The sequence below is a fragment of the Camelus bactrianus genome, chromosome 3 (genome assembly GCF_048773025.1).
Source record: "Camelus bactrianus isolate YW-2024 breed Bactrian camel chromosome 3, ASM4877302v1, whole genome shotgun sequence".
In the NCBI taxonomy this organism is placed as follows: Eukaryota; Metazoa; Chordata; class Mammalia; order Artiodactyla; family Camelidae; genus Camelus; species Camelus bactrianus.
The window spans coordinates 40,550,470-40,572,178 of NC_133541.1; the positions used below are offsets into that span (position 1 = coordinate 40,550,470).

General features: G+C 36.8%; 1 protein-coding gene and 1 pseudogene across 5 annotated transcripts in view; one reads left to right on the top strand and one right to left on the bottom strand.

The window, feature by feature from the left end:
* PDE4D (phosphodiesterase 4D) overlaps positions 1-21,709 on the bottom strand; it is a 1,348,493-nt gene that overhangs the window by 242,486 nt on the left and 1,084,298 nt on the right. Inside the window, exon 1 of one of the 5 annotated variants that reach the window (XM_010966268.3) lies at positions 10,594-11,369. The exons of the other annotated variants lie outside the window; for them this stretch is intronic. Within the exon in view, the coding sequence (XP_010964570.1) occupies positions 10,594-10,658 (65 nt within the window). The 5' untranslated portion in view covers positions 10,659-11,369. Of the gene's footprint in view, positions 1-10,593; positions 11,370-21,709 lie in introns of those variants that run through there. 5 annotated transcript variants of the gene reach the window in all.
* On the top strand, positions 14,595-19,166 carry LOC105077847 (ribosome biogenesis protein NSA2 homolog pseudogene; annotated as a pseudogene).

Genomic DNA, 21,709 nt, shown 5'->3' on the forward strand with positions numbered 1-21,709 from the left:
CATATATAATTAGACACAATTTAAACAACAGGACTCAGAAAAACAATAGGGATTATTTTTCCCAAGCACAGATTCAGGGAATCTTTATGGCCCAATCTTTCCCCCAAAGTTGTTAATCACGATAAAGTAATTCTTTTACACATTTTTATTGGTAACTACTCATAGTAAAATAAGTGGACATCAGAGACAATGGAATGCTAACTGGTTGTGCTTACTGAACCACTGCATTCATTATATTTCTAGCCTCTATGCTTTTCGGCTTATCCTGAAGCAATACTTTGGGCCACAGGAACAGACCTTCCATCCAGATCCCATTTTTTGCCTGCTGTCTTTCTAGAAACAGAAGGTGAAAGAGGCTTAAGCCCTTTTTGCTGAACTAGGATGTCAGGGTCAATTAAAGCGAAGTCCTACCCAGTCTGGGGTCTGCTAAGGAGGATGAGACTCAGGCTACAGAGATAACAATCTGTGAATTATACAACCCAGGATGCAGTAAGGATAAAAGGAGGAGGGGATCTGGAAAGGTAGGGAAGGCCTGGCAGGGAGATACAGTAAGGCTGAACCACCAGGCAATCCCAAGTAGGAGGGTTAGAAAGTCTTTACACGGATGCATCTATGGATAAAGTCCAGCCTCCCAGCCCCTTCTTTCAGATTAAACCCCCGCCTAGGACTGCCTCCCTAGGGGGTTCTGAGCAACTGTTAAATAACCAAATCAGAGGCATTTTAGCTTTCAGTTGATCACTTCTTATTCTGCCACTTTCTCTATGTGGTTTACTTCTCTGATCCACCTGAATAGAAGTATGTCTTCTTTCAATCACAGTGTTAATGTGATTTACCCAGAACACCTAGCTTTGTAGAAAAGTTTGGTGTCCAAGAAGACTGCCTTATGGAAAACAAGCCCGCCTTATGGAAAATAAGCCCTTATAGACTGAATCAGTTTCACATTTATATATATATATATATATATGTGTGTGTGAAATAATTCTTGATTATTTAAAAATTTTCACTAATGTACAAACTTGAAAAATGCATAATATAAGCTAACATTTCCTGGCACTCACAAGGAATCAACTACTGTGCTAAGAATTTTAAGTTAATTAACCCATGTGACATGGTAAGTTGCTAAATGTAACATTTAATCATTTTAAAAAGCCATGTGAATTCATGAAATTCTCTTATTTGCCATACAATCTTGGGTAAGTGAGTTTACTTCACTAGTCTATCAAATGAGGAATAATAAGAATGGGTGACTCAGAGGATTTATGATGAGGACTTGATGGGCTAATTCTTGTCAAATGCACGGCCTGGTACCTGTACAGGGTAAGCACTCAGAAAGCAGCAATTACAGTTATTTTTACTTCTGTGAAGCCTCCATTGGGAGAACAGAGAGAAGTAAAGTGAGAATTTCAAGGCATGAATTTTAGCAACTTAATTAGGTAGGTGACTTTAAAAAAAAAAATAGAACGATCAGAGTCCAGTTATCTGAGGACTCCGGTCAAAGCGATGTCTTGAATTTCCTTCAAGAGAATGCTGAGGCCTCAACCTCCACATCTCTTCATGCATATTCATCCAGTCCAATTTTTTGAGAAGTTACAACAGAATTACCATAGTATGAGCTAACTTCACAGACATAAATTTAAGAATTACATTTAACTCCCATACAAATTATAACTAGAACTGCTTTCACCCATTTAATGGATGGAATAAGTTTTGGCTATTTGATCTCAAACTTCAGGTTTGAGTTTTGAAAAAATATTTCTCCAACAAAACCTGTCACCACAAAAGCACTGACATTGTTTCTAACAATTTTCCTATTTGACTAGAAATGTTAAAGACTAGCAAAACTTTCCTATTTCCAAAATGGGGTCAAGAATGGGAAGAATTAGATTATATGTTATTCTCTGTGGTTTGGTTCATTTCAAAGATTTTTATGATTCTACTCACTGGTCAAATGCCAGAGAGGAAGAAGACAGTTCAACTTATGGTCTGACTGGGGGAGAGAGTCAATAAAGTGACCATATCAGGAACCAGCTAGATCTCTAGAGAACAAGGCGGGGTTAAAGTCCACTTTCTACTTCACCCATCCTTATGGTCCATGGTGGAAGGCTTGTGTGCAAATCTCAAGAAGGATGGCAGACAAATAAAAAAAGTTCTTTTCTCTTGAGATGCACAAGGTTAAAAGGAGAAACATAGAACAATCAGGGAAGGAAGGAAAGACATAAGCTGATCAAGTTTTTGAACACCACGAGGCCAAACCATGTGTTGCCAAAGCAGTGGAGAAAGCAGGGAAAAGCAAATAAAACAAGAACAACAATAGTAACAATGACAAATGTGGGATCTGGAACTAGATCATGTTTTCTTCAGCACTGTGATTTATGAACTGTGTGACTTCAATTTTAGCTCATGGAGTCATTGTGAGCTAAATCGTGTAGAGCATCAAGTCCAATGTCTGACAAAGAGTATGTCTCAATACTGAGCTATCACCAGTACAAGGATTGCCACTTCTAACTATCACTGCCTATCACTCCTAAGACTATCACTGTAGACTGAGGAGCTGCTGTCCTAGCAAGATGGTGGTCCAGTTGCCAATCAGTTACCTGCTGTTCCACGATACAGTTACATCAGAAGAAACATTGCTAGAATGCTACTGGCTAAAAGCTGACACATTTTGCAATAATTCTTCCTAACTATAACAGTCTCAATCATATAAATCCCTCAATACAAAGGATAAATTCTGTACCACATTGCAATGGAATGAAATCATGGATGTGAGGAATTACTATTTTCCATATTCCATATACACATGAACACTTCACACATACTAATTTTAAAAAGTTGAATTTCTCATCTTGAATGTATTTTAAACAGGACAGAGAATTAGGCACAATGGGAACAAAGGCTCATCTGTGTGAAGGACAATTACATACTGAAACTATGTTTTAGGAAACATTTCTTTTAACAAGTCACACTCGTTCCATCTCTTTTACAGTTCAAAATGTAATATAAAATGAAAAAAGACTAAGAAGTCACTTACTAGCAGTTTTCAAACATCATAAAGGAAAATCTACTTATCTATTGATTCACTACCGCTATATCCACTGATAAACCATAGGAAGAAATGGGTTAAATTTTAAGCAAGGGAGATTAGTATTAGATATAAACAAAACGTTAATTGTGTGGGTTGTAAAACATCAGGACCTTTCCTGGAAGGAAGCTTTGGAAGCTATAATCCCAGTGTGTGTATATTCTACGCTCAGTTTCTAGTTTTCTCATTTCTTGTTCTCTCCCTTGGAAAGACTTGAAGTAGACTTTATCCTCTGGCAGAAGTTCTTAGTGCTGAGATGAGGGGGAGGAAAAAAACAAAAAACAAAAAACCGCATCTTCTACATTCAAGTCCTTTACTGGAGCTTCTGCCAGAAGGTGGCAGTGTGATTAAACAGGGCTGCGCACTAAACGGTAGATGTCTGATTCAAATGGGCTGCGGTTCTTCTATACTGGCCTCCCCTCTATCCTTCCCTCCTACTTCTGTAGCTGCTCCTTCAGCCCTTTTCCACAATCTTGCCCTTATTGTTTCTCACTTTTATTCTGAAGATCAGCTTAGCTTAGCTTTCCCCAAATCCACATCCTCACCCATCACCCAGGATGCTCCCAGGAGAGTCAACTGACCTTCGGAAGGTTGAAGGTAGATAATAAATACATATCATTCTTATTTCTCCTGTTATGCTAAGAAGCGCATCCCTAGGTTCTGGGATTCTCCCTATTCTCCATACTTCTGAAGGACTTCCTAGTTTAGGCCGAACTTGACCATGGAGCAAGGCAATCTGAGAGCTGAGACATATTACAGGCATAGCCTCCCATTAGTGATATTTCCTTGGTTACAGTTAATGGTACCTTATCCAGGCTCACTATCTTGTGCCCCTGTGATTCCCCAGGCTTTCTGTGGGCCCTGATCCCTGGAGAGACTTGGTACTTTGGGCTAGAGCATCCTTTACTTCTGCCATCCATTTTCTAATACATCTTCAACCTCTGTTTTATCTTTTGAAAAGCTGGAAAATCTCCAGAAAAGCCGGATAATCTCCGGAAAAGCCCCTTTAAAAAAAACTATGTTGGCTTTCAATTAAGACTGTGCTTTCTTTGTGACTACAGTCTTCACTAGCCTAGTTAACAGCCTCCAGATTTCATTCTTGCTACCTTTATCCAGGCTTTCACAATTCTGTATGTTTAGTATTAGGATTCTTCAGAATATTCATACATCCCTCTCAGGCATCTTTCCCTAAGGAAAATCTCCTTGAGCCTCTTCAGCTTCAGCTTAGAATCTAGTTTTCTCAGTCTTGCTAGAGGCAGTCGGATGGATCCGTGACTAACCATTCCTGTACCCATGATTACGTTCATGACCTCATTCCTTCTGATTTAATAAAATTCACTACATGATTGAAATGACTAACAGAGGGACTAATAAGCAAGCTTATTCAGTAAAGACCTATGCTGAAAGGCAAGTTTCAGTGATGGGGCCAAAACCATGTAAGAAAAGAGTAGATTCCAGGTGGGACTAAATGTTGCTGCACACATGATCACAGCCAGTTTTATCCACGTGGAGCCTGCAGAGTGCATGGGAGCTGATAAGAGTGTTTCACAGGGCAATGTTACCTATGAACTTTATTCAGCAGAGACATGAGAGAAAAAGTGGTTTGAGAGCCCCATTTAAAAATACCCAAACTAAAGAAACCTTTCTTCTGAAGAATTCAATACTAATTCAGCATTTCTTTACCAACTGCCATATTGAATTCCTGACTGGTCAGCTATCTGTATATTTAATAAGCGATGATTTTCCCAGCCAAAATAAGTTTAGAATAAATTTGTAAAAAATAAGAATATGCTAAAGAAAACGAAAGGATCTTGACTATTATAACTCTCCTGTGATTTCCCGGAAGTGAGAATTGTCCCATAATGCTGAAGTCTTTCAAGTCTTTGAACTGTTGTTATTTGAACTTCCCAGGAAGTTTAATTACCACCAAATTTATTCCAGACCACGTAGGGGTAGAGAAAATACACATGACTCTAGTGGTAGGGCAGCCCTATAGAAAGTAGACCTATAAAGGATCATAGTGGTCTATTAGCTAAGTGGCTTTCAAACAGTAGTCCTTGGAACCTAGAGCTCCTTAGAGGCGTTGCAAGGATGGGGATTGGGTTGCGGTGGGGGAGAGGGTAAAGATGCTAACTCAGTGGCTCTTTTACTGTTCTATGTATGTTTATGTATTTTTACTCATATATACCATACATATGTATCTTTTTATAAATTTATCTTTATATACCAAACATACATACAATACACTCCCTTATGTATATTAGCATAGCATTTGTAAAAAGTGTTCATTGAAAATACATGTTTGAAGTTCACTGACCTAACTCATCCCCTTTACTTTACAGATGAATAAATCTGGCTAGAGAGGGACTAGGTGGCTTCTCCAGGGACACAAAGCAAGAGAGAAGTAGGATGGACAAATGACTTTTTCAGAGAATTTCATAATTTATGACTTTAAAGAGTAAATCTATCTGTGATCCACTCTTTGTTTCCCTGGCATTAAAACATTATTCATGTTTTAAATAATATTCAAGGTATTTAAATGTCTTCTCTTAAGAGCTGTTTAGGTCTATATGAACAGACCTATAACAGATATGAAACAAAGGTAGGTAATAGGATCAAAAATGTCAACTGCATGTTTAAAACTCTAAACTAATCCTGAAAACAGTCACTTCCCTAAGCCAAGTTACAGTGTACACAGAACAAGCAGGAAGTATGCAAATTCCATTTGTTTTTCCATTTACAAAAGCTGGTAAGATAAAAGATACAGGAAGGAAGATTTTGTACCTTTTTCAAAGTTTACTTAAAACAGTATGAAACTTTGTACAAAGTCTGAGATATAGTACCTGTTTCTTTCCTTAAGCCTTACAGAGCTTATAGAGAACAAAGTAAAACAGTCCAACATAATTAGAAAGAAAATCTATTCAGAAGTAGGAAGCACTGAATTTTGCTCTGTATTTCTCGATAATAGAGAAGAGATGAACTTATTTGCTACCAGCATAGAATATACTGGCCCAGAGTTTACAATTACAAAAGTCAAACAGTCACTCTTCAACACCCAACATCAGCCTTAAACTTCATAGGCTACCATACCTCTAAAAAGACAACTTCCAATTTATTTCTGGAATCGCCCAATCTCTAACCAAATGTTTTAGTGCCTTTAGATATATCCACAAGATAGGCAATTTCACAGTCATTAAATATGACAATTATGTAGATAGGAGAGGGAAGCAATACGCGGAAGTAAGGAGAGTACTGTCCTTGGAGTAGACAGATGTGGGTTCAGATCCTGGCCCTCCCCGGCGGCCAAAGGGCTTTGTTCAAGTTACTTCATCTCTTAGGTTCACTGCCTCTTCTGTAACCTGTGAACAACTCCTTCCCTTCATTGTTGTCATAAGAACTAAACAAGATACTGTATGTAAAATTCTCCACAGAGTTCTCATTCGTAAAAGATACTCAATAGAATGAAAGCCACAAGTATTATTACTGGAAAAGTAGAGAAATGCTGACATGTAAATGAAGCTGCAGAGCACAGAACTAGTACTGAGGGCCATTTAAGACATGTTAGGTAAAAAAATGAGAATAGCTGAGGATGGGATTAGTGGGGGTTATAAGCAATTTTTCCTCCAAAATATGACTGTTGTTACATATTGTTTTATATTTCATTATAAAACTAGTAGTCTGCTCAAATATTTTTACTATGATCATGAGGCCAAAACAAGAATTCTCAGCCAGCCTGAACTTTTATAACCTTAGGAGGAGAGAGTTAATGGAAAAAAGAAATCATTTATTGATCTGAGAAGCAACGTTATTCAGAAAATCGTACCTGTTCAGTATTGAAATGCTATTGGCCATATTTTGGACACTGAGCAAATTTCTGTTTACCAGGTAAACAGGTATCTACACATATAAAGATAAGCTTGCTAAGGCAAATTGTAATTATATTTTTTAAACATTTAAAATTTCATGTATAATATTTGCTCGATGAAAAAGTTCATATGATATAGTACAGTGACAAGAAGAGAGAAAATCTCTCTACCGCGATTCCTGCCATTTTTACCCTAAAAGGTAACCACTACCAAAGGCTTGGGACAGGGCCCTCCAGACTTTTTTCCTATGTCTATAAGCCTAAGTACAATTTTTACGTATTTAATAATCTGCTTCAAAATTTCCGTTAGAAAAAACCCACAGTCATATTTTAAACAGTAGCATCTCCTTTTCCCCCAGGATTACATAGTGAACAATCTTAAATATCACAAGTATATGTCAAATAATGAATGTCTGGCAGTAGAAAAGAACAAAGTCCAGTTTTATTGACCACAGTTCTCTTTATATTTACGTTTAGAAGGCTAATTATTTTTTACTTAAACTGAATTACAGAAATCTTGGTTAGATTAATGAGACGTACCACTGGGATATGTTTGTAAATGGTAAAATGCTATAGGATTATAATTTTATTATAATATATAATTACTGAGTAAATCTAAATTTAAGACATGTAAAATTAAAATATTTATGTTAATGTAAGTGCCTCATTGTTTTCTCATTTAGAATTTAAAGGTAGAGTTTCTTTACTGAAATGACTGAAATAGAAAGGCACAGGATTCCCCAGTCAATGAATTTGCTAATTTTATTATCTTTGTAACATAAGAAAACACATATATCAATTTCATGCAGATTTTTAAAAGAATGCTAAAGGATGAATAGCATAGTCACATTCTGCTAGAACCTGGCACATAGTAGTTACTCAGTAAATATCTGCTGAATAGATAAAAGTAACCTAGTATTTATACTTATTATATAATATTTTAAATTTGTGACACCTATATTACAAGGAAACATTAATTTCAAGATTATTTTTATTTAATTTTTTTGAAATTCATATTATTTTAACTATAAATAAAACTTGTTTTTTAAGGAGATGAATTAAGAGGAAAGGTATATAATATCATTCATTAGGAATATGCCATGAAATTCCTTTTTAAAATGGGACTATCTCATAGGGATTTAATCAGGGCTGTAAACTATAAGTTAATGTGAACTGTTTTTTACGGTACTGGCTGGAGAGAAACAGGGAAAAGTAATTTGAAGCATTGGATTCTTGCAGAAGGTAGTCAGCAAACTTGCAAAGGTAGCATTTAGTTTGGAGGCATCCAAGGGGAAAATAGAGAGTTTTTTAGAGAAAATGGGCCAATGGAACAGAAAATAGATTTACATAAGCAGAATTAAGATGGTAAAGGCAAAAGATGGTTCTCCAAAAACAAAGTATTCTCAAGCGCAGAATGAAATAAAATCATCTGAAAAAGGAATATTTATTTGGTCTCTCAAGTGGAAGTCAGCTGTTAAGAGGATGAAGTAGATTTTCGCTTTTGAAAAGGAATCAGGGTTGGGGTGGGGAAGTTAGAACAGAAAAGCTGGTGAGAGGACACTGTCCCACAGAACTCTCTGGGGCATGTACGTGTAGATGTACAGGGAGAGAAAGGGCTGCTTTTTTTGGTAACCAAGTGAACATATATATGTGTGTGCATCTATATGTATACAGATACACAGGTATATTTCCTCTATATACCTTATCTGTAATCTATATAGATTCTACTATATATAGATATAAATAAATAAATGTATGTATAGCATTTGAACGATAAACGGGATAAGAAAACTGTTAAACTGTAATTACAGCAATTACAACCTTAGGTCAAATGATTTAAAGGCAGCAGTGATGCACCCAAACAGTTGTATTATTAATAAGTCAGATGTAAGATTAATAACTGGGAAGGTTTCTGTAGTGTGCTGTTAGGAATCATTAGCGTGGAGACATTTATCTCTTATATAAACACCATTCTGACCCAAACACTATGCAAAATAGTTAAAATCAAGTGGAACAATATACACAATCATAAATCAACACTAAAAATATATTTTGAATTGTGGCCCTATTTATTTATGAAAATACCTTCTATAATTAAGAATAATAGAATAGTTGTGGATAAAAATAGACTGTAACAATCTCAGAGGAGTAAAGGATGTCAATGTTACTATTCTCCAGAAATGAACTAATTGTTGCTGATTGAACCCTGACTTTGGAAATAAGTCCTGCAGAATTTTAGGCAAAAAGGGAAGTAGGCTCGTTAAATATTATTTACTTAAGTATAAGAGCCTTTTCCACGTAGGCAGGATAGAAATCACAAGTAAATAAAATTCTCTCATTTTATAAATTCTGACTACCCATTTACATTAAAGATTTATACCAGCTATGGTAATTAATAAAAGGATTCTACCTATTTCCCAGTATTTATTATTTGGCATAAAATAGCCTCAAAATTTATTTGGAGATGCAATCTTTTCTTTAAATAAACTCAAGGAAGAATTTATTGCATGTATTCTTTTATCACAAAAAATCACAACTGATGTAAGAGATGAGAGGTGGATCTATACTTTATGAAAACTCACAGAAATACCACTGAAGGGACAATTCTAGTCTCCTATAAAACACTAGTATAATAACAGCAAATGATAGCCCCACCACTAAATGTGGGCTGAATTCCTTATGCAAATAACGTGAGTATTTATCTGTGTGTTTGCCTGCTTAGATTATTATACACAATATATTTTGCCTGCCTGCTTCCATCTTATCCCCTACAGCTACCTTCAATCATTGCTTTTATTTCTCCTGTCTGAAAAAGGATTGTTTCCACTCCAAAGAGGTGAGCTTAGTTATTTACAATCACTAAGATAAAATAAAGTTAACTTCTGAAACAGCCAAAGAATATTTTGTAAATAACTATTTTAGACACAAAAGTTACTTTATTGAGAAAATATTCCTTAGGGACCATATGCCTATGAGCATATCAAACAATACTGAAGAAATGGTAGAATTAAATATTAGAATATATTGAAATTAACATACTTTTCATTAGGATGAAAATAGTAAAATTACCAAAAAATGTAATTATCAGGGGACATTACAGTAACAAAATAAAGCACAGGAGATTCTTGGATGATAAGCGACCTGATACACATTTAGCCATATAGTTAAATTCAAGCTGGTTCGTATGATTAATATCTACAACATTATCAATTTCTCTGACACATCTGTGCTAAAAGCCAAGGTACTACTTCTAAAGACCACGACAAAGACTGCCAACTACCAGTCTGCTTGCACCAGGAAAGAAAGATAAGAAAACAAGCAACCAAATTAGACAGTGAAAAATGGTAAGTTTTCATTTTCTAAACTCCCAACATATTTGCAAGTTTCCTCTTCTAAAAATTGTCACCAGATGAATCGCCATAGTCCACATGGAGTTAAAAAAAAAAGTGAGAGCACCCCTGTTTTTAGAGGAGACAAAATCAGGCACAAAATAGAGAATAAAAGTGTCATTAACACTGTGATCTTTTTCACAAAGCCCAAACATCACACCTAACACTTGAACCTCGTCAGCAATTACTAAATACTCCAGTATTACGTCAATCTTAAAAGGAAAGAAAGGGAGAAGCAAGAGAGAAAAGCATGTTACCACACTCCCTCTGAAGTCCTCAGGGAACTTGTAGACCGGGATCTTGGCTTCATAATAATGCTCATTTTGGGGGGAAAAAAAGAAAAAGAAAAAAAAATCTTCTAGTATTTTGATTAATACATTTCAGCTGTGTTTCTACAAAGATGGCTTGAAATATATTCCATTTCCAAGGGAGGCTGCTTGAAGAAATCCAAATTTCCCAGAGTCCAACTCCTGTCCGCAGTCCAGCACAGAGGGAAACTTCTAAGACACAGGAACGTTTTCCTCTTTCATACTGAATTTACTCCAGCATTAGGCAGTTCGGAAGTGACAGTTTGTTTTCTGTTTTGCATTGCCAAGGGAGGAACTGGATTTTGAATCTATTCTTCACTGGTCACAAGGGCAACCAACACAGTGAAAGAGCTACTTGATCTCATCTTTTCTGCAATTCCATAGTAACAGGCTTAAAGGGTTCTGACACTCTAAAAGTGCTCAGGTAGACAGAAAGGAAACGGAAAAAGACCGCGAGGTGCTGTAACACCGGAGAGCTGTCAGGGAAGTTCCATTTCAGGGCGACCACAGGAAAACACTCTTCTCCGGGAGCCAAGAAGTCAGGGAAGGAACAAAGCTCTCCACACTTGGGTTGGGCCCACTGCTATACCTGTGAATGTAATTTCTGTTGTGTCCCCTGCTTAGAATCTGACTCCAAGCCTTTGTGAATGAGAACTATCATTCAATCTCACCAGGCAGAAAGTATTCCTCAAGGGCTGTATGACGTCCGTCCGTAGGAAGGCAGTTCAAAACATAGCAGGGAAGTGAGAGAGTAAAAAAAAAAAACAAAAAAAACAGGCACCCAGCCGATCTAGTCAATTGCTGAAACTTACAAAGCTTAGGAGCTGACTCCAGCCAGAGACCAGGAGTGTAAACCAGCCAAGCAGACAGAAGACATCTCGAAACTTACAAAACCATTTCCTCCTGTGGGAAATGAGGTGTCTATGTTATTCAGGGTAAGTTTCCCTGGGCACCTTTATAAGGAACACACCCCTTTGCCATAGACTTGTTTATCTTCCCTCAAAAAAAAAAAAAAAAAAAAAAAAGAAAGAAAAGAAAGAAAGAATCATTTTCTCCAAGTACTACACTGAGAACTAAAATTTCTAGTCCAAAGCAAAGTTGAGAGGACTTGGGGACTTAGCAGCAGTTCATTTTGAGCATATTTAATGAAATGTTACGCTTTGGGGATGTTTGTAGAGACGCAAACTGCCTCTTAAAAATTCAACAGAATGTAGCAGGCATAATTACATCAGGTCCTGCTTCAATGTTTAACTGAAAAATCTAATGTATTGTTGCTGGACAAGTGGCTACACGAACTGAGGCTGTTCCCTTGCACAACATTTTCTAAACCTTATTTTTTTTTTTGAAAATCATATGCAAATTTCACTAATTTCTATACATGAAGACTCTGGGTTTGCAAACTCCTAACAGCTCTTCAGTAAGGAATGAAGCTTGTATCAAACCACCTCAACATCTCTCCTTATTGTGAAGACCAATCCCTGCCTCACTTCCTACATCTGAAATAAAAACTGTTCTCTTATAGTAGGCATAGTCTAAACTGATCCGAATTGCTTCTAAGAGAATGACCTCCTTTGCCTATCCTTCTGAACATTTGCACCAAGGCTAGACTTTCTCGTCTGGGAGTGTCAACTTCAGTTATTTCACACGTAAATTATCAAATGAAAATAATTTCAGCATTCTGATTCCTTAAATGACATTAGTGAGTACGTTGGCTCTCTAGTCTGACGTGAAAGTGGTATTTATTTAGCATTTGCAGGCAGGATGTTAAAGTGCAATTGTGACCCACCCAAAGGACTTGGAAAATTAATGTAGTAAGGCATCTCGCCAGAGCTCCGGCTGCTTATTACAACAAACACTTCAGCTCCTCCCCTGGTCACACTTCAAGGTGCATTTATGATTTAGTCTCCTCTTAGTGACCCACAGGCCTCTCAAGGTAAATGCCAATAAATTGTTTGCCATATACTTATCTGCTTAAGCAGTTCAGTTTTCTGATGACTGTTCATGGACATTCACATATTCTTGGCTCTGTCCCATGTTAAATATATTCCTGCCACTTAAAAGCAGGTTAACCAAACACATGTTTTTAGAAAATCGGAAGTTGGAGAGACCACTACTCATGTTTTGGAGGGAGGGGGCTTACAACAAGAGCTTTATCTTTTTTCTTGGAATTTTAATGCGGGACAAAAAAATACTCAAATTGAGTAAAGTAACCAACTGCTATTGTTTATTTGAAGCTCTGTCCTCTTCCATGTAAAGTCTAGCAAATATCTTCTGGTTGCCATTTTAGAAAGAAAATGATCGTGATTGCAAACTGTAATGTTGGAATGTTGTGTGTTAAATTCTCCTGAAAGAATTGGTCCTGTGTTCTACCATCCCCCAGAAGGCAAATCTGTCCCAGTGAGATTATGTCGCTCACTGCCATGCCCTTCCCATCACAAACACGTCTTTAACCTCTAGATTAGCACTGCCCTGTGTGCTGCTCATGTTACACATATTCCAAGAATCTGTCTCTGAAAATCCTAGCCCATGTGTTGGGTATCTCCTAAACACTATACAACAGTCCCATAGTGACTAATATATCATTTTTGTCCCCAAAGAAAACAAGTTGAAGTGGGGAATCTGACAACATACACAACTCACCAGAATACTCAAAGCTCCTGGACTGGTACCCTGAGGCTGCCATCACAGAAGAAGAGAGATGAACAGCACTACCAGGCCACTGAGATTTACATTCGTATTTCTGCTTCTACCCCTAACATGTAAGATGACAAAATGATAATAGTTTTTAAAAACCCTATTAGTACTTGTTCAATATTACAGTGTTTTCTTCATTCTAAGGTAATGTTCACAGGAAAATTTCTGCAGTAATGCTTTATAAGCTGAGTGTTGCATATTTTTTCCTCTGAAAAGCTTCTCAGAATGGAGAGGTATGACACTACCCCCCACCCCCTGCTGTTATCATACAAATATATGATGGTGTCCATGATCGCTAATGAGGATGCCTAAATCTGGAGAAACTGGACTTTAGGAATCACCTGGCCCTTATCTGCAGGGCTTTAGAGAAACTGCATTTGATCTAGAAGTTGCTATGATTTCTAGCATTTCCCTGATGTATTGAATTACACAGTGTTGTACAGACATCTGTTGGACTGCTGTCACCACAACACTTCAAAGGACTGTACCACAGATGTGTAAGTTCATTGGTCCATCCAACTGTATCAACTGGGTTAAATCAAACCACTGTATAGTATGATGTTTCCTAAACTTCAGTCTTTTGGGACACAACTCCACTAGTTTTGCCATATTGGCATCCAATCTGTACCATTACTTACTTGATATTTTTCTTCATTGACTCACTTTTTTCTTTAACTTAAATGACATAAATTTAAAAGACACCTTATATTTATTTGATAAATGGGTTTGATATGCTGGTTACACTTTCCCCCAACATACAAGTATTAATAGAAAAAAAAGGGGTCCAAATATCACCTAAAATCTCTCCCATACTAATGGTGGCCATGAAGCAACACAGGCAACACTCATATGGAAAGCATCAATTGCATGCAAATAGACTGGGGGCATCCTAAAACATAACACCCCCCCTCTTATCATTCAGTGGTGAGCACGACTTGTGGGACTAGTGATACTTATCAAAAACCAAGAATTAAACATAAACCAGTAACAGGAACCAACTGAATGAAATATTAAGGAATGCTTTTACTATGGAATTCAAGTTCTATCCGATATTATCACTTTGAAATACTTTCAAATCTCCTGTCCTCTGAATAAACTCTTATTTTCAGATTACAGTAGATACTCTACACTTCCTGATCTGTCATGGGCAGATTTTTGAAAGCCACGCTCTGATCTAACAAAATATGCAGGCCTGTCAAATGTGCTTAAATTCAGGACTGCATAAATGTCAAATAACTTTTTAGGAAAAAATGACCATGGAGCTGCAGGGTTTGTTTTTTTTCTTTTTCTTTTTTTTTTTTTTTTACAGTTTCCTGGCATTCTACATTGTACTCTAATATTATTAATAAGAGCAAGACACTTTGAACTCTCATAGCATTTCCATGTTACTGAGGAATAATGTGGTATTTCCCTTATCTGGAGGGGAATTTAGAGCAGATTTTGAGCTGTTTCTCTTACCTCAATACACTCATTAAGTATACAACTGGATTCAAGGATTTTTCTATAAGCATAAACCTCCTTGGAGCTAAATTCCTTAACTTCTGAGCTAAATATTACTATATTTTGAAGGCTTCTGACCTTCAGGTTTCCTGCCTTTTATAAAATGTCAGGTTAGAACAATAAAGATCATAATTTTGATATAAACCCAGTTGTTTAATTTTGCTTTTGTTGCCTGTGCTTTTGGTGTCATATCTAAAAAACTATTGCCAAGACCAATGTCATTTTTTCCTTATTTTCTTCTAGGAAGTTTACAGTTTCAGGTCTTATATTTAAGTTTTTAATCCATTTTGAGTAAATTTTAATGAATGGTTTAAGACAGGGGTTCCAGTTTCATTCTTTTGCATGTGGTTATCCAGTTTTCCCAACACCATTTATTAAAGAGATTATCCTTTCCCCAATGTATGTTCTTGGCTCCTTTGTTGATTAATTGACCATATATGTATGGGTTTATTTATGGGCTCTATTCTGTTCCATTGATTTATGGGTCTGTTTTTATGTCAGTATCATACTATTTTGATTACTATAGCTTTGCAATATAGTTTGAAAGCAGGAAATGTGATGTCTTCAGCTTTGTCCTTCTATCTCAGATTTGCTTTGGCTATTCATGGTCTTTTGTGGTTCCATACGAATTTTAGGATTGTCTTTTTTATCTCTGTGAAAAATGTCATTGGAATATTGATCAGTATTGCACTGAACCTTTACATCAAGCCAAAAAGCTTCTGCACAGCAAAGGAAGCCATTCAGCTAAATTCTTTTGGGTTCTGCATGCAATTGCAATGTGTGTGGAGGGCTTTCCCATATCAACAAGCAATTCTTGGACACCAGGGTGTCTGAGAATTCAATTCAATACTGATACCATTTACCTAAAGATAGTATCAGATTCCACAGGTTAAGGGCTCAGTCCCACAAGACTGCCTTCTGACCTTCCTACAGTTGTCAGCTGCAAGCCCTGGTTGTGCTTCTGAAAAATTGGCTATCAATAAGAGGTTCCCAGGACCCCCTCCTTGGATTTGATTAATTTGCTAGAGTGGCTCACAGAATTTAGGAAACTCATTTACTCACTAGATTACCAGTCTATGACAAAAGGATATAACTCAGAAACAGCCAGATGGAAAAGATGCACATGGCAAGGTCTGGGAAAGGGGCACGAAGTTTCCACACTCCCTCCTAGCTCACCACTCTGCCCACCTCTCCCCACATTCACCAACTCTGAAACTCTTTGAACCCTATCCTTTCCAGTTTTTATGGAGGCTTCTTCATTATAAGCACAGTTAATTAAATCATTGGCCTTTGAGAACTGATTCAACATTGAGCCCCACTTTCCCATCCCACCCCCAGGTCCATGTGGGACTGAAAGTTCCAGCCCTCAAAACAATTGGTTGGTTCCCCTAGCAAACCAGTCCCCATCATTAAGTTACCTAGGGGCTTTCCAAAAGTTATTCCATTAACACAGCAAAAGACATCTTTATGGCTCTTATCACAGAAAATTCCAAGGGTGAACTAGAAACCAGTGGAAAAAGACTATATATATATATATGAAATTTATTTCAGTCATCTGAAGGACCAAATATATATTTTTTATAAATCATAATATTGATGAACGAAAATGCAACCATGGAAAGCAAGAAGATATTTACCAACCATGTATCTGTTAAGGCATCAATATCTAAAATATACATGAAACTCATACAATTTAATAGCAAAAGAACCCAAGTAATACGATTAAAAAATGGGTTAAGGACTTGAGCAGACATGTTCCCAAAGAAGACAAACAAATGGCTAACAGGTACATTAAAAAGATGCTGAACATCATTAATCATCAGGGAAATGCAAATCAAAATCACAATGAGACTGTACTTCATACCTACTAGGATTTTTTTTTAACTAAAAAGACAAGAGATAACAAATGCTAGCAAAGATGTGAAGAAATGGTACCCTTGTGCACTGCTGGTAGAAGTGTAAAATGGTGCAGCCATTATGGAAAACAAAATGGAGTTCCTCAAAAAATTAAAAATAGAACTACCATTTAATTTAGCAATTCCACTTCTGGGCATTCATCCAAATGAAAAGAAATCAGTATCTCAAAGATATATCTGCACTCCCATATTCACTGCAGCATTATTCACAACAGCCAAGATATGGAAACAACCTAAGTGTCCCCGAATGGATGAGTAGATAAAGATGATATGTATATATATGTGTGTGTGTATATATATTGATATGATATGACATATATTATATAGATACATAAAATAAATATTACTTATCCATGAGAAAGAAGAAAGCCCTGCCATTTGTGGAAACATAGATGAACCTAGAGGGCATTATGCTAAGTGAAATAAGCCAGAGAGAGAACGACAAACACTGTATGATCTCATTTATATGTGGAATCTAAAAGAAAAAAAAGTCAAACTCATAGAAACAGAGCGTAGAATGGTAATATGGGTGGGAGGGGAGAGTGAGAGAGGCTGGTCAAAGTGTACAAGCCTTCAGCTACAAGAAGAGCAAGTCTGGTGGGTCCAACATACAGCATAGTGACTAGTCAGTACTGTACTGTACTGTACACTTGCAGTTTCCTAAAAGAGCATTCTCACCACAAAAATGGTAACTAAGTAAGGTGATGGATGTGTTCATTAATCCAATTGTGGTAATCTCTTCACAATGTACACAAATATTAAATCATCACACTGTACACTTTAAATATATCCAATGTAATTTTTCAATTATACCTCAGTAAAGCTGGGGGGAGGAGAAAAGAAGAAAGATTGACAATATTTTATAAAATATAATATCAAGAAGCTTGAAATATAATAGCTAATTATACTTTAACAGTAGAATAAACTAAAAAAATAAAGATGAGAGTACAAAACAATGACATAAAAAAAGATATAAAAAAGAAAATCATCAAAGCCAAAAGCTGGTGCCTTATAAAGAATAATACATTGGCAATCACCTAGGAATACTGATCAAGAACTAATCTGAGAAAACACAGATTGCCAGAATCTGTTCCTATAGACAAACAAAATTAATGAAAATATATTACGGGCAACTTTATACCAATACATTTGAAAATTTAAGCAACATGGGGAAAATACTTGATACACAACTAATAAAATTGACAAAGGAAATAGAAAAACTAAATCATTCTACATTGATTAGAGAGCGAGTCTGTACTTAAAAATTAATTTAAAACAGTGCTGGAAGCGTCCCTTCCCTATCGCTGGTGGCGTGGAGCCGGCTGGTGGGTCTGAGACCCGAAAACTGAGAGCTGCTTCGCGCCCCAGCGGCTGAGCCCGGCAGCTCCGCGGCTGCCACCAGGCCGCAGAACGAATGTACTGTGTTACACCGTGAGCGCTATGGATACCGTTTGGATTACCATGGGAAGAAGAGGAAAAAGGAAGGCCGAGAGGCTCGACGTTCAAAGAAGGTAAAAAAGATGATTGGTCTGAAAGCTAAGCTCTACCATAAACAGCGCCACGCTGAGAAAATACAAATGGAAAAGACCATCAAGATGCGCAGAAAGAGAAACACCAAACAGAAGGACGAAAAGACTCCGCAAGGAGCAGTACCCGCATATCTAATGGACAGAGAGGGGCAGTCCCGAGCTAAAGTACTTTCCAACATGACAACAACAACGAAAAGAGACAGCGGGGAAATGGGAAGTCCCGCTGCCCAAAGTTCGTGCCCAGGGAGAAACAGAAGTATGAACAGTTACTCGAACAGGAAAGAGAAAGAAGAAAGCCTGTTAAGAGGAGTAACTAAAGTCAACTTTCTTGGAGATGGCTTTACTCGAAAACCACCTAAATATGAAAGATTCATTAGGCCAATGGGCTTACGTTTCAAGAAGGCTGACCTAACACATCCTGAACTGAAAGCTACCTTTTGCCTGCCAATACTTGGTGTAAAGAACAATCCTGTATCCTCACAATATACAACTTTGGGTGTTATTACCAAAGGAACTGTCATCGGGGTGAATGTGACGAATTAGGCCTTGTGACACAAGGAGGCAAGGTCATTTGGGGAAAATATGCCCAGGTTACCAACAATCCTGAAAATGATGGATGCATAAATGCAGTCTTACTGGTCTGATAGCAGTTACATACAAATAACTCCTTATAATTACTGAAAATTACATTACCAATCAGGAAACTATTACTGTGATGTTTCTGAATACTACCAATCAGCCTTATATGTCTGCAGTCATCAAGAAAACTATTCTACTGTTGTAAGATAAACAAACATTAAAATGGAAAACAAAACAAAGCTTAAAACAATAAAGCTTTCACAAATAAAAAATAATAATCACTATTATTTACTAATCACCTACTATGAACATTATATATACTGTCTTATTTACTCATCATAATTACTCTGCAAGTTAGGGGTGAAAATTTTATGAATAAAGAAAGCTAGTGATCTGTTCAGTCACATCACTGACGGCAGAAAAAGTAACTAGATCCAGATGTATCTGGCACGTGTGTCTGAGAGAGAGGAGTGGGTGGGGGAAGGAGGAGAGGAAGATTAAAAGTTGCTACTGTGTTTTTGGGAATTGTTTTTAGGCCATCCACCCTCCTTAGCTCAACAGTGGCAGTGAATACATACCCAGTGTAAATAGTGTACGTGTGCATGTCACAGGTGTAACGATGGACATACTTAATAGCCAGTAAATCCTAGATCTTCAAGATTTCCAGGATTAAACAATCTGAGTTCACTGTCCTTGTTTCTAATTTTTAGGCTCATAAACAGTATGATGAGGGTATATATGACAATATCACTAGTCTGTTAGCTGTAAAGTGTGATAAGGTCATTAGCCATACAGTGCATAAGGGTGGTTTGCTGTTATTTACACAACAGATGGCATTTTGATTGCCCTGTTGGGAATACTGGCTAGCAAATGATCATTTAAAAAGGGAACAATATGTGAAATTTCTGATAATGTATAGATTTCAACATTCGTCAGCAAATTACATTGTCCATTAAAAGGTGAAGACAACTAGTTTTTAAAATTAGAATCAACATTTCTGCATGGGATCAGTAATGTTGAGAAGACATGCACTTTATAATTGACTTTCAGAATGCTGCACTAATTCAAAATATTGTTTTTTTTTTAAAAACACATTGTATGGATCAAATAAATTATTTCACTGAAAGTTTCATAAGTGCTATTGTATTTCCTTTGTATTCTACCCCCTCTTCTCTATCTTTCACTCTTTATGTTCTTTATTCTCAACTTAAGTGCATCTTTGCAAATTTCACCTCATTCTTAATTAAGTATTCAAATGATATTAAACAAATGCATGCAAATAGCTCCTCAAACGGGGTGAGAGTAGTATCATTAAACTCCTGCGTTGATCCTTGACACCAGTTCGTATATGAGGTGGAACCCCAGAAGGGGGATGGGAGACTCTGGGTGCATGGGTGGGGCTTGCGTTCCAGGAGACTTACCGTAATGTGTTTAGGTGCCCAGCAGGCATTTTATTTGGCCACCCTAAATGTCACTGTAAGATTTTTTTCCTCTGGGGAAGTTTGCTTTTTCTAGGGATGGATGTAAATCTGCCTGCTCGTGTTCTGGCGTGCACAGAAGAGAGGTGGAGGTCTTACTGCTCAGGTGCAGATGTTTGTTTCATTCTCCTGTTTTACAGCCATCCCTCCTTCTCTCTCTGCCTATTATTCCAGAATCTCTGTCTTCCACAGAGAGGGATGTGGAGTATACTGACAATTGAAAAGGAGTGAGGACTTGTAGATGGGTGTACATTATACACATCTTTGTACAATCCCTATATTCAGAGCTCCCTCATGTCATTGATGTGAGGGATGTTTTTAGAGAAAAATGGGGTAGGTCTTTTAGTCACAATTTTAAAGCTAGCAATCTATAGATTTTACTTTAAAATGAAGGAATTAGCTATGCCTATCTAAGCCCAAATATTTAAAAGTTCTCTTTATCAAATGACTAAATATATTTTGACCTTCTATAAGGATAGGTCAAGATTAAATATTTTATTGTAGTAAAATATACATAACATAACATTTACCATTTTAACCTTTTTTCGTTGGCATTAAGTACCTTCACACTACTGGGCAGCCATCATCACCATCCATCTCCAGGACTTTTTCATCTTCCCAGATGGCAACACTCTATGGGTTAAACAATAGCCCCCCACCCCCCACTCCTCCCAGCCCCTGACAACCACATTCTGCTTTCTGTCTCCATGAATATAAATACTGATATAAGTGGAATCAAAAAGGCTAAAGGTTAATGTTACACTGAGAATCTGATATCCAGTCTTGTTCTTAAAGAGAAAAGCAAAGCATTGGAAATAAAAGGTTTAAGTAACAATTCTCACCTTGAGAAATCAATGTACTTGCTTTATTCATTGCTGACTTTTTTCTTATATTTTATTTTATTAATTTATTTTTGCTTGTGTTTTTTGTTTTTCAGGGGAAGTAATATTGGTTTATTTCTTTACTTGTTTATCTTAATGGGTACCAGGGATTGAACCCAGGACCTCATGCATGCTAAGCACACACTCTACCACTGAGCTACACCCTTCTCCCCATTACTGACTCTGTTTATAAAGCATCACTTGCTATTACATAGGCATGGTCAAGAGCAAAAATTTCATTGCCTCGACTAATGTCTGGTGTGTTTTCTTTTAAATCATCTTTTTAACTGTTGCTTTGTTTAAGTGTATACAAACGTTATCAGCACTTATCCAAGTTACAGCTCATGTTATATCTTTAATTCTGATTTCAGATTCACGGTAGACCCTCTGTTTAATCAAGTGGTTCCTATCTCTATCAACCTATCTCAAGGGATAATTGTTATATTCTAAAATTAAATTATATTATGAAAATAATTTTTAAAAGATTT